Source organism: Aspergillus melleus (genome assembly GCF_016097325.1).
Source record: "Aspergillus melleus strain CBS 546.65 chromosome Unknown contig3, whole genome shotgun sequence".
NCBI lineage: Eukaryota > Fungi > Ascomycota > Eurotiomycetes > Eurotiales > Aspergillaceae > Aspergillus > Aspergillus melleus.
This window is the reverse complement of record NW_025763372.1, coordinates 803,772-814,921: the sequence shown is the minus strand read 5'-3', so window position 1 is coordinate 814,921 and position 11,150 is coordinate 803,772. Positions and strand designations below refer to the sequence as shown.

General features: G+C 51.6%; 4 protein-coding genes across 5 annotated transcripts; 3 read left to right on the top strand and 1 right to left on the bottom strand.

The window, feature by feature from the left end:
- Nucleotides 1-257: 257 nt before the first annotated feature.
- Nucleotides 258-1,290, top strand: LDX57_005303 (class I SAM-dependent methyltransferase; the record flags this gene model as incomplete). The annotated part of the gene is made up of 3 exons (XM_046086982.1): nt 258-297; nt 355-516; nt 593-1,290. 3 exons carry the CDS (start codon nt 258-260, stop codon nt 1,288-1,290), a joined length of 900 nt encoding a protein of 299 aa, XP_045942948.1.
- A 638-nt stretch (nt 1,291-1,928) lies between these two features.
- Nucleotides 1,929-4,233, top strand: LDX57_005302 (uncharacterized protein; the record flags this gene model as incomplete). The annotated part of the gene is made up of 2 exons (XM_046086981.1): nt 1,929-2,244; nt 2,300-4,233. 2 exons carry the CDS (start codon nt 1,929-1,931, stop codon nt 4,231-4,233), a joined length of 2,250 nt encoding a protein of 749 aa, XP_045942947.1.
- Nucleotides 4,234-4,621: 388 nt separating this feature from the next.
- On the bottom strand, nt 4,622-5,610 carry pup1 (proteasome core particle subunit beta 2; the record flags this gene model as incomplete). The annotated part of the gene is made up of 3 exons (XM_046086980.1): nt 4,622-5,266; nt 5,345-5,392; nt 5,485-5,610. The coding sequence occupies 3 exons, from the start codon at nt 5,608-5,610 to the stop codon at nt 4,622-4,624; spliced, it is 819 nt and encodes a 272-aa protein (XP_045942946.1).
- A 218-nt stretch (nt 5,611-5,828) lies between these two features.
- Nucleotides 5,829-11,144, top strand: LDX57_005300. 2 transcript variants are annotated; one of them, XM_046086978.1, is made up of 3 exons: nt 5,829-6,297; nt 6,369-7,059; nt 7,121-11,144. In XM_046086978.1, exons 1-3 carry the CDS (start codon nt 6,211-6,213, stop codon nt 10,879-10,881), a joined length of 4,539 nt encoding a protein of 1,512 aa, XP_045942944.1. In that variant the 5' UTR covers nt 5,829-6,210; the 3' UTR covers nt 10,882-11,144. The 2 variants fall into 2 exon arrangements, with proteins under 2 accessions (XP_045942944.1, XP_045942945.1); XM_046086979.1 differs by having other exon boundaries at nt 5,829-7,059.
- The last annotated feature ends 6 nt before the right edge of the window (nt 11,145-11,150 follow it).

The window sequence follows — 11,150 nt, the reverse complement described above, 5'->3', positions numbered from 1 at the left end:
ACATGAGCAATGCCATTAGGCCTTTCCCCTTTCCCTTTTCCTTGTCATCTTTCTACCTTCGCATTATCTTATCAGTGCAACCAAGCTAACGAAGAATGTGCAAGCCATCGGGCCGTGACCTGTAAGTACTCGAAACGCTCCTTTTCAACCATTTTAGACCTCGCATCAGGGTGCTTGGCATGTCTAGGTGATGCTAGAGCTAAAAGGTTGATATTAGTGACACGCAGTCTTTGACTGCAAGTGTGACCGATTATCCTATGGAAAATGGAAGACGCTACCACAAATACCACGAGGGCAGTATGTCGTCTTGATGTCTTCAATGCTGAGAGAAAAGTTTCTGATTACAGTGCATAGCATATCTCTATCCCAATGATGAACAGGAGTTGGACCGTTTGGATATGCAACATCATATGATTAAACTCATCAACGATGGACGACTATTCCTTGCTCCCATACAGAACCCAAAACGAATCCTCGACATCGGAACTGGATCTGGTATATGGCCCATTGAGATGGGTGAGTACCTCACGATTTGCCCCCTGCACTTTGCCCGTCTACCCCAGTGGCAAAATCTGACAATCATCACGCACAGCGACCGAGTTTCCAAATGCTCAGATTGTTGGTACGGATCTGTCCCCCGTTCAACCAACCGAAGTTCCCGAAAATGTTCACTTTCTCGTGGATGATGCCACAGAGGATGACTGGCTATGGGAGCCCGAGCACTTCGACTACATCCACACGGCACACCTGGTAGGAGCACTGCCTTCATACAAGGATCTGCTGCGGAAAATCTTCAAACATCTGAAACCGGGTGGCTATATTGAGTGTCACGAATTCGATCCCAAACCGAGATGCGACGACGGAACGATGCCGCCCGAGGACCCCGACAGCTTCAGCGAATTCGCCCTGCAGGACTGGTGTGATCTAGAAATCCGATCGGGTCAGATTTCCGACCCTCCCCGGCAATTCCGAGTAGCTCATAGACTTGCGCGATGGATGAGAGAAGTGGGTTTCGTCGATGTTGAACAAAAAATCCATAAAGTCCCGACGAATACCTGGCCGACCGATCCGCAGCTGAGAACCATTGGTGCTTGGAGCGAAACGAACTGGCTCGAGGCCCTAGCTGGCTGGTCATATAAGCCCCTCAGTCTTCTGGGGTGGTCGAAACCCGAAATTGAAGTCTTCCTCGTTGATGTTCGAAAGAGCATCCAGAACCGCGACGTCCACTGCTACACAGATTACTATATCGTGACCGGGAGGAAACCTCACGAGGGGGAACAGGCTTCTTAGAGAAACCCATACTGTTATGACTGAATACTTTCACGACCATCTTCCTTTCGATTGTGCCGAATTCTTGCGGTCATTGCTTCGTTCTGTTAGCTTTGTTGGATTGCATTAGCATAAGATACCATTGACAAGAAAAATGCATGGGGAGGCGTGCATCGGAGAATTTTTCCTACTCTCTTTCCTTTGTCCTTGCATATATATATATATATATATATATATATATTTAAGTTCTATTGGGTTTGAATACCCAGAATTTCAAAAGTCATTTGTTCCATTTTTGGTGCTGCGAGTTGCAGTTGAGTACGAGTCGAGGAACGTCTTCAGAGGTTTGGTAGAAAGGGTGTGGCCTTTGAACAGTGGAGGAAATGTACTAATCACAGTAGCACCGTTGCCCAGTTAGTAGAAGAAAAACACTGTTGCTCTCTGCTAAGGAAATTAGGAGACGAAGCATCTCAATGGTACGATATCTTATATGATGCCTTGATGCCTTGATGCCTTAATGACTTTGATGCCTGAGGCAGTAACAACTCGAGCATGCGCTTAGTCATCCTGAATAGCGTCGTCGAACTCCGCGTCTTGCTAATTATCCAATTCTGACAGGCCCGGACCTCTCAATTGCTGCCGCGTGCACCTCATGCCTCATGTCTTTCGGCAGATATGCCTACAGGCGCACTATCCAGCCTTCGTCCAATGTGCTAATTGATCATATATGGATCAGCGAAGATCTCCTGTCGTCTACCTTTCGGCGGTTCGCAAACGGTCAACGACGCTATGAGAGCCGAGTGCCGGGTCCAATGGAGGCGAAGAGGCGGTTGGCCAAACGGCGGAATACGGCATTCGCTGGTATAGCTGGGTCGGGAGCTTTGGATGATGTTGCGTGTTTGTTTGGGCGCAATGGTCGGGAACATATGAAATGGAGCGATAGCCAATTGGGAAGAGGGACTTCCGAGGCTCCGAGTAAGGCTTTTGGTTTGAATTTGATTTGAGGGGTAATCTGGCTGACATGTTCTAGATTCTGACTTTTATCGATCCGCTTCTTCCTCGTCTGCGTCTCCTCTACCGTTTTACAGTGAGAATATCGATCCAAGCGAGTCCTTCGGCCAGCCTCATTGGCAGCGAGGTTCGGGTCCGCCGACAGACGAAGCCCCCCGAGGAATAAGTTTGAAAGAGTCCTTGCGGGGCTGCTATACCGTGACTGCTATCAAGAATGTGATTCAGAGACTGGGCGTGGATCCTCAGAGGGACCCAGCCGCCAGCCGCGTGATATTCGAGCATTTGTTGTCGCATTCTAGCGAGCAAGAACTCATCGTCTTCCTGAACGACATAACTTTGAATATTCCGGGAGCGGGCAATTTTCTGACTGCGGTCAAAGACCTGGATTTTCGAGAAACTGGTCTAACAGAACCGCTCGTTCTTTGGGATATCGTGGTTAGGGCGCTTGAGCTTGGGCTCATTCGCTCAGATGAACTTGCAGCAATCGTCGAAGTTTTACCAAACCAAGTTGGCGAAGACAGCAATGGTGCAGGCGTCTTAATCGCTCTGTACCAGGAGATGTGGGATGCGATTGGGAAATGCGGTGTTTACGGGCACAACGACTTGGACGAGGTCATCGCTGACGCGTGGCTTGAAGTCCTGGTGGATAGAAACACGCCGGACGCCCTTCGTCTGGCAAGACGCATTATAAGCGCAACACACAGGCGGAACCCAGCGATCTGTTCCTGGACTCCCTTGCTCATTACACAGCAGCTGGAGGCATCGTCTCACGAAACAGACAGCAAGTTTGTCAACACATTCTTCAGGAAGTTTACAGGAGACGCGAAGCTGCAGAATATAATCCAGGTTACGGAATTCCTGGTAGCCTCGAAAAAGCATCATCTACTCGAAAGATGGCAAGACTGCCTGTGTGCTTTGGAGAATGCCCAAAAAATGATCTCACCGCAGGTTTGGACCAATGTCAGAGCCATCCAAGATCCGACCAGCGCATCCCATTTCTCCTTTCATCATCAGATCATCCTGCGTCTTTGGGTACTGAGGGCTCTCAGCAACAGCCTGGACGGAGGACCACTCTGGAGACCCGGTACAGCATGGACGGACTATGTTGCTTACAGCCTCTTGGACATTTACGGGGTTTCCAGAAAGGGGCTTAATCCCAATGACTTCATGGAGAGCATGAGGAAAGCAATTCATCATTTGGGTCTGCCATTCAACGGTCTACTCATGTATTTGTTTGAACTCAAACTCGGAAAGAAGATGACCAAAGCGGCGCGAAAGACCCTTCAGAGGCTAGAGACCTCCGACATACCTCTTGAGGACTCATTTGCAGACCTTCAAACATACAACGCCATGAAGCCTCACATATTCTCAGCTTTCGAAAAGAACGTGCGGCAAACTGACGTCACAGATCCTTCATTCATCAAGCACATGCTGCACATTGTACGAAATGGAAACTCTCGGAATACCTGGACATTAATTCGCCTCCTTCGAAGCCACACCCCACTTAAAATCTCGCTGTCCAAATCCTTCCTACCGATTCCAGCCCCGTCCGAGAAAGCACTTGTGCGATACTACGACCAGCCTCGAAGTGCCGGATGTCCGGACCCCCATGCTGCGTTGGAAATGATCCATTCATTGGCAAATTCGATCTCATGTTCCAGGAATCTGAGTCCATGCCGCGCCTACTCCTTGGTCCACTGGCTCTATGTTTTTCTTTTGAAGCATGGCGCCCCAGTGAAGCCGGTTATCGCGAGAGCAATGTACCATGCTGGTGTTGTGCGATATCGAAGGGAAGGCCTTCGCGTTTCTCCGACGCAGTATGCGTACATCATGGAAATTGTTAAGGAATATGAGGATCCTGAATTCGTGGATGTTCTCGTGGATGCGCCGCAGGTAGGCGCAACGCATGAGGAGCTGAGCGATTTTGAAGAGGATGGTTATATTTACGGATAAGATCGAGCAGGTCTCGTGATTCATTCGTGGGTTATAGAGCTTTACGGTGCGGGCTATGGATCAGCGCTGTATAAAAATCTCTACAGTATCTGTGTACAATGTCGTTTCAAATACCCAATGTACAGTACCTATTGTCTACATATTCTTCAGTTTATCCTACCATTCCTCTGTATAGAAAATCATCCAGGCGCTTGGCAATAACTTGGCGTTATCCCCTGACCGTAGTCGTAGTGACAGTATTTTTTTGGGTTTGATTTATTGAATACTACACAAGCAAAGTCTTCGCAATACGAGTAATCCATAAATATTTTATTCATGCGTGACCAGAGTAAAAGAAAAGAGAAAACTAAAGATTATGTCGAAGCATTTCTACTCCGTCTGATCCCCTCTATGAGTCCACCTCCATCAGGTTAGGATCCCCAGAGACCTCCTCCACAGTGACATATTTCTTCATATCCTCCTTGGTGATGATCTTCTGGTTCAGATAAGCCGTCGTGCCGCGGGGGAAGCGGTAGTCGCGCGCCTTCTGGCCACGCTCGTTGGGCTTGATGTAGTTGCGCAGGAGCTGCGTGGGCTTGTCCTTCTCGATCACACACACGTCGACATTGCTACCCGATCCCAGATCGTTGAAGATACCGGCCTTGATGGCCTCCGCGCACAAAGCGATCGCACCCTCGCGGTCCAGGCCGGACTTCCACGTCGACTCGAACACCGACATGGCGGCCAACGATCCGGAGCCCATAGTCACGTAGGGCAGCTTGTCCGTCGAACCGTGGGCGTGCACGGTGTAGAGTCCGGTGCCGGTCGGGTCAACGCCCGCCACGACCAGGTAGGCGCCGATGTGTCCCTGGTATCGGAAGAGGTGCTGCTTCAGCATCGTCATGCAGGTGATTACTCGCGGGTCGCGGCCCGTCGACAGAGAGTGCAGTTCGATGTTCGAGCTGATCAAGGCGGTCGTGAATTCGGTGTCGGCGGCCGTGCCGGCTCCTGCGCACCAGATCTTGGGTGCGATGTAGTGTAGTTTTTCGCAGTTCTATTTCCATCACGGATCGGATTAGTCGGGGCTCATGGAGGGTCATTAAGGTGGAAGAGACGTTGTCCCGGGACGTACCTTGTCTGCGACGATGGGTCCGCTGGTAGCTCTGGTATCTGCTGCGATCTGCGATTATCACCAGAAGAGTCAGTATCGAATGTACAGTGGCCATGATATCGGCACGAAAAAGGTTCTCCATCAACTCGGATAGAACGTACCACAACACCATTGTCATAGATACAGCCCACAATGGTAGTACCGGTGCTAGTGGCCTTGGGCAGAGGCAGTCCTTTGGCGTGAAGAGCCGCGTTGCGGTTGTAGTTGGAGAAGTCGAAGCCTGTCATGATGACGGCGTGGTGGGATGAGGGAGCTGAGGAGGAGAGAGAGAAAAGTAGATGAAGGTTGAAGAGAGCAAGCTACAGCACTCGGAAGCTATCGAGACGATCGGACGAGGGAATCAAGACACAGAGGGGAGATGCGGAGACGACGAGAAGGGGAGGGAGTCGGTGATGGCAAGCTGGAGTGACGAAGCTCCCGCCGCCTGATCTGGGTGCCTCAGGCGGCAACACCCGGCACGGGCCACGAGAGCTTCCGCTGTTTTTGTTGAGATCGCCATTGCTTCATGCAAATTAAATGCTTTGCCTCCATCCGGTCTTCGACAGGACTGCCTACGTTCGGACCCTGTCAATCTACTCTTCCTGACCGCCTTCACTTAGTCTTCCTGGTGTGAAGAGCTCTGGGTCTTTTCTTTTCACTTCGCTCCCTTCCTTCGAGGGGAGGAGTTCAAGATTTTTGCGCAGTTCTTTAACCGGAGTCCCAAAGCACTCCAACGTCGCTCTTTTTCGCCTCTTCCTCAAAGTCCGCCCTCTCCTCATGCTCAAAAGTCTAGGCTATCCTTAGGCGACCGTCCTCGATCCATATCCTCCGATATCGACAAACTCAGAATGGCTTTCAGTTTCGGTGGCCCAACCCCCACTGGGGATGTCACTCCAGTGGAAGCAGGACCTGAACTCCCGGACGTCTACGCTGAGGTACGTTGAATTGCTCTTTGTCCTGTCACACTTCTGTTTGAAGCCAATTCTAATCAGTTCTCGAATTATAGGAAGTCGGCTTCAAAGGCGTCTCCGGTGACTGCAACATTCGACTACTACCGACCCCCTGGCCCGAGGATGCTCTCCCGGCGCCAACCTCCACCCTTCTCGCCGTCGCATCCACAAAAGGTGTAGTGGTCGGTGCAGGTCCCGACTGTCTAAGTGTCGCTTCGTCCGATTCAGTGAGAAAAGCAATTTCCGCGCCCACCGATGGGAAAGTGAAAACAAAGCCGTTCCAACCTCAAACAACCATCCCCCTACCTGCACGACCGACCCACGTAGCCTTCGCATCCGGCGACAGCGCGTTAGTTGTGACTACGGAGACTGGATCGCAGCTGTTTGTTTATGAGACCGACAGTCTGTTAACAGGAAATGGCCAACCGGCTTTATCCTTGCCGGTCAACGGCGCTCCCTTCCGCGCTGTCGCACCGAACCCTGCGCCTCCAAATGTCGACGAGTCGTCACTTGTGGCCTTGGTCACCGGCGGTGGTGAGCTTCTCATTGCAAATCTCAAAACAGGTCAACTGCTCTCGGGAGCGAATGGCCAAGCCATGAAATCCGGAGTGAGCTCGGTTTGCTGGAGCAACAAGGGCAAACAACTCGTCGCTGGACTTGCGGATGGAACGGCGCGTCAGATAAAACCAACTGGTGAACAAACGGCTACTATTCCGCGTCCCCCAGATCTCGAGGGAGAGTGTCATGGTAAGAGTTGTGATTCAATTGTTGAGATGGGTTTCGCTCACTGACCTTGGTTCATCTATAGTGTCCTCCATTTCGTGGCTTGAGAACGATCTCTTTCTAATGGTCTACACGCCGAACACCGCAGAGGATGAGACAGGCCAAACACCGCCCTCTTCATACTATCTTATCACAAGAAGAAAACAAGCACCCTTCTTGATCCAGAAACTTCCCGAATTGTGTCTGCCATTTGGGTACAAGCGGGCCCCGGCATATCAGTTTATTGCGCGACTTCGGAACTACGAGCCCGACCTCAAGGACGTTTTGATTCTTTCTTCTACTGCATCTACTGATGTCGGTTTAATCACAAGGTCTTCTAAACCGCTTGCCAGTGATGAAGATGCTAAGAAGACTACGGATGTCTTCACCACCACCGAAGTCAGCGATGATACCAAAAGGGCATCGCTGCCATTGTCAGACACCGATGGCGAAACCTCAGTTATCGGCTTGGGCGTTGACCTATCTAGCACGGAAAATGTTGTCGCCCCAATTGCAGGAGAAGACATCGCGGAGAGCTCGACCCCCCTGCCAAACCTCCTCCTTCTCAATAACGAAGGCATCCTCGCTTCTTGGTGGTTCATCTATTCCGAGGCTATTCGTAAGCAGCTGCCCTATAATGGCCAAGGGACTGGAAACCAGACCCAAACCCAGCCTCAGTCCCAGCCACAGCCAATGCAAGCGGAGGCTCCAAAACAGCCAGCATTCGCACAGTCAGGATTCGGGCAATCAGGATTTGGACAGTCAGGATTCGGCAGCCCATCTGGCCCTGCGTTTGCAAAGCCATCTTCAACACCATCGTTTGGCAGCCTATCAGCAATGGGTGGACGTTCCCAACCTTCGTTCGGGGCGCCATCACTCCCAGGTGCTTCAACATTCGGTGCCCCCTCACAAATGGGGTCTTCTTTTGGCGCCCCTAGTGCTTTGGGCCAACGCGGCCCAGCCCAGTTTGGCAAATCAAGCTTCGGCTCGAGTACGCCGGCACCTTTCGGACAATCGTCTACCGCTGGAAACGGAGGCAGCTCTCTCCCCTTCGCCTCGTCGGGTGCCGCTGCTGGAGGCGGCTTTGGCTCGTTCGCTAACGCGGGATCGAGTGGTTTCGGTGCATTCGCGGCCTCTAAACCTGCTGCAGAATCGCCCTTTAATAAGACCTCAACCGAGTCACCCTTTGCCAAAGCGTCAAATGAGTCCCCGTTTGCCAAAGTATCAGGCGAGTCGCCATTTGCTAAGGCGTCGGGCGAATCGCCTTTTGGCAAACCCACCACCGCAAATCCTTTCGGGAAACCCTCAGCGCCGTCACCTTTCGGTCAAACAAGCACAACAACTACGAGCTTCGGTTCGCAGAAAACAGAAGAGTCCAAAGGCACCTTCGGCCTTGGATCTGGTGGTTTCGTGCTTGGGTCTACAATGAAGGGCGACGGAAGTGCTGCCAACGATGGTCCAAAGCCGGACAAACCATCAGGAGGATTGTTCTCGTTGGGGGCCTCCATGGATGATATGGTCTCTTCACCTAACAAACCTAGCACACCCGCGGAGTCCATGGACGACGCGGAAGATGCCCCAGCAGCTCCCGCAGAAGAAGAGAAGAAGCCTGAACCCAAACAAGCGACACCATCGTTATTTGGTGGGCCTTCGTTTGGAACCCAGCCTCAGCCACCTCAGCCATTTGGAGCTCCTCAGACGAACAAATCACCATTCTCCCTGTTCGGAAACACTGAAAAGAAACCTAGTCCCCTCTCACCGCAATCAGAACAGACGGTGACGCCTTCAAAGTCGAAAGAGGAGTTAGACGCAAAGAGTTCACCTCCTTCCTCGATGGCCGAGCCTCCGCTACCTCCGGACCCAACCAGCAAGACCGTATATGGGCCCGGTGACACTTCAGCTTCTTCCAATGTCTCCAAGAGCTCAGTTGAAGATGCGCCCCTGCCCCCTGACTTTACCATACCGCCCAAGAACAAGCCATCCCCGAATCTCTTTGGAGAACCCCCGCTGCCCCCTGATTTCACGCAGAAGCCAAAAGAATCTGAGAAAGCGGAGGAGGCACCTTTGCCACCTGACCCAGTAACCTCGAAATCTTCTGCGACTCCAACAAAGGACGAACCCGGCCCAGTTCCTGACGGTTCGGATGCGGACGATTCGGAGAAGGAGGGAGACTCCGACTTTGATGATAGCGGCGAGGAGATTACGCATGAAGATAACGACGAGGATGAGGATGGGGATGATGAAGAGGACGAGGATGAAGACGAGGGTGAGGAAGAAACACCCACGACCCAAGACTTCAAGAAAGACTTCGGGAAAACCCCAGAAAGCTCTTTTGAGTCTCAATTCTCCACAACCAGCTCCACGGAAGGATTGTTTTCGCGCCTCTCTAAACCCGGCCAGAAACCTCAGTCTCAACAGCAGCAACCCCCTCGCTCCTTATTTGGAGGCCCTACTCAGCCACTACTTCCTGCGCCTCGTTCCCATCACGAGTCTCCAAGATCGCCTAGCCCAGTACGGAACGGAGCTAGGAAGTCCTCTGAACATGCTCCTGGCAGCGCATTAGCAGCCCGCAAGGCTGAGCTTGCTCGACATGCCGCGGAAGAAAAGCGGAAGCTCCAAGAAAAGGAGGAGAAGGAGCGAAAGGCCCGCGAAAAGAAGATGCAGCAAGAGCAAGAAGAAGCCGAAGCATTATCAGAGGACGACGAGGAGGAGAAACTCCGTGCCGATCTGGCTTCAGCTTTAGAACCCGTTCCTACTCTGGATCCTTTCCTTCCCCACCAGGACTACTCAGGCCAGCCCAGCAGACCCGGGATTCCTGGCCAGATCGAGAGACTTTATCACGATATCAACTCCATGGTGGATACTCTGGGAATCAATGCACGTTCCTTGTCTTCCTACCTTCTGTACCAGAAGTTGTCAACAGATTCGGACTGGATTGAAAAGCTGCAGGGAGAGTATCCTTTTGAACCTCGCGATGAGAACTTACGTCTCTCGGAAATCGAAAAGTTTGACGATGCTGTGCATCAGCTCTCGGCACAACTCGAAAAGGAACGGCTCCAGGGTGTAGACAAGAAGCTGGAGGATTGTCATGCATTGATCAGCAAAGATATCATCACTCTGCGTGGGCAATGTGCAAGCATCCAGAAGACCCTGGACGCTCACACCGATGCCGCAGCAATCGTGTCTGCTCCGCTTTCCGCCGAACAACTGGCTCTCCAGCAGGATCTCCGCAAGACTTCCACTGATATCCAGGCCAAGCTTGCCGACTTGGAGTCTGCGGTGTCTCTGTTGCGAGCCAGAATTGCCGATGCGCCCCGTGACGGTGCCTCGCGCCCATCTAAACGACCCACCGTGGAGGCGGTGGCCTCGACTATTTCAACCATGATGAACATGGCCGAAAGCAAGCGCAATAATATTGATGTTCTTGAAGCTCAGCTACAGAGAATGGGAATCGACACTGCCGCGTCGCCTTCTAGCCGGGAAGGTTCGCCTTTTACGACCCCAAGGAAGGGCAAAAGCAATCTCCCTGCCACCCCAGGCTCCACTGCATCTCGCGATGGGCCTGTCAGCTCTTATCATACCCCTGAATCTGCCGGCCGAGCTATCAACTTCCGATCTAGTATCAGCGGCTCGGCCCGTGCCAGTCGTCTCCGAAATGTCAACGGCGTCAACGACCTCGTGAGCAAAGAGGAACTCGACCAATGGAAGGCAAAACGAAATCGTCGCAAACAAATGGTCGACAACTTGAAGAAGGCGATTCAGGAGAAAAAGGTTGAGCTTAAGGTTCGAAGCGCTGATGATTTGTAGAATCAATTTGTATTCCACGTTTGCGCGCGCATGTATGTTCAATATTCTATTCTATATTTTTTAAACTCCCATTGTGGCACGTTATCTGTCTGTATGTAAATAGTGCTGTTGAATGACATGACCGATCTTTTATCTGGAATATCTTCCAGATGTGTGCTTAATGACATCGTTTCTCTGTTCCTACTTCTTTTTGCGGGCAGGTTATTGAGTAGCTACGTATGCTGCATATTCGCAAAAGACGTATGATTCCCAAGATAACTAACTCATCA

Excerpts from the sequence above, each read along its gene's own strand:
- LDX57_005300 (XM_046086978.1), top strand. The coding sequence starts at position 6,211 with ATGGCTTTCAGTTTCGGTGGCCCAACCCCCACTGGGGATGTCACTCCA. Across the intron at positions 6,298-6,368 it reads TCCCGGACGTCTACGCTGAG|GAAGTCGGCTTCAAAGGCGT; the intron begins GTACGTTGAATT and ends CTCGAATTATAG. Across the intron at positions 7,060-7,120 it reads TCTCGAGGGAGAGTGTCATG|TGTCCTCCATTTCGTGGCTT; the intron begins GTAAGAGTTGTG and ends GTTCATCTATAG.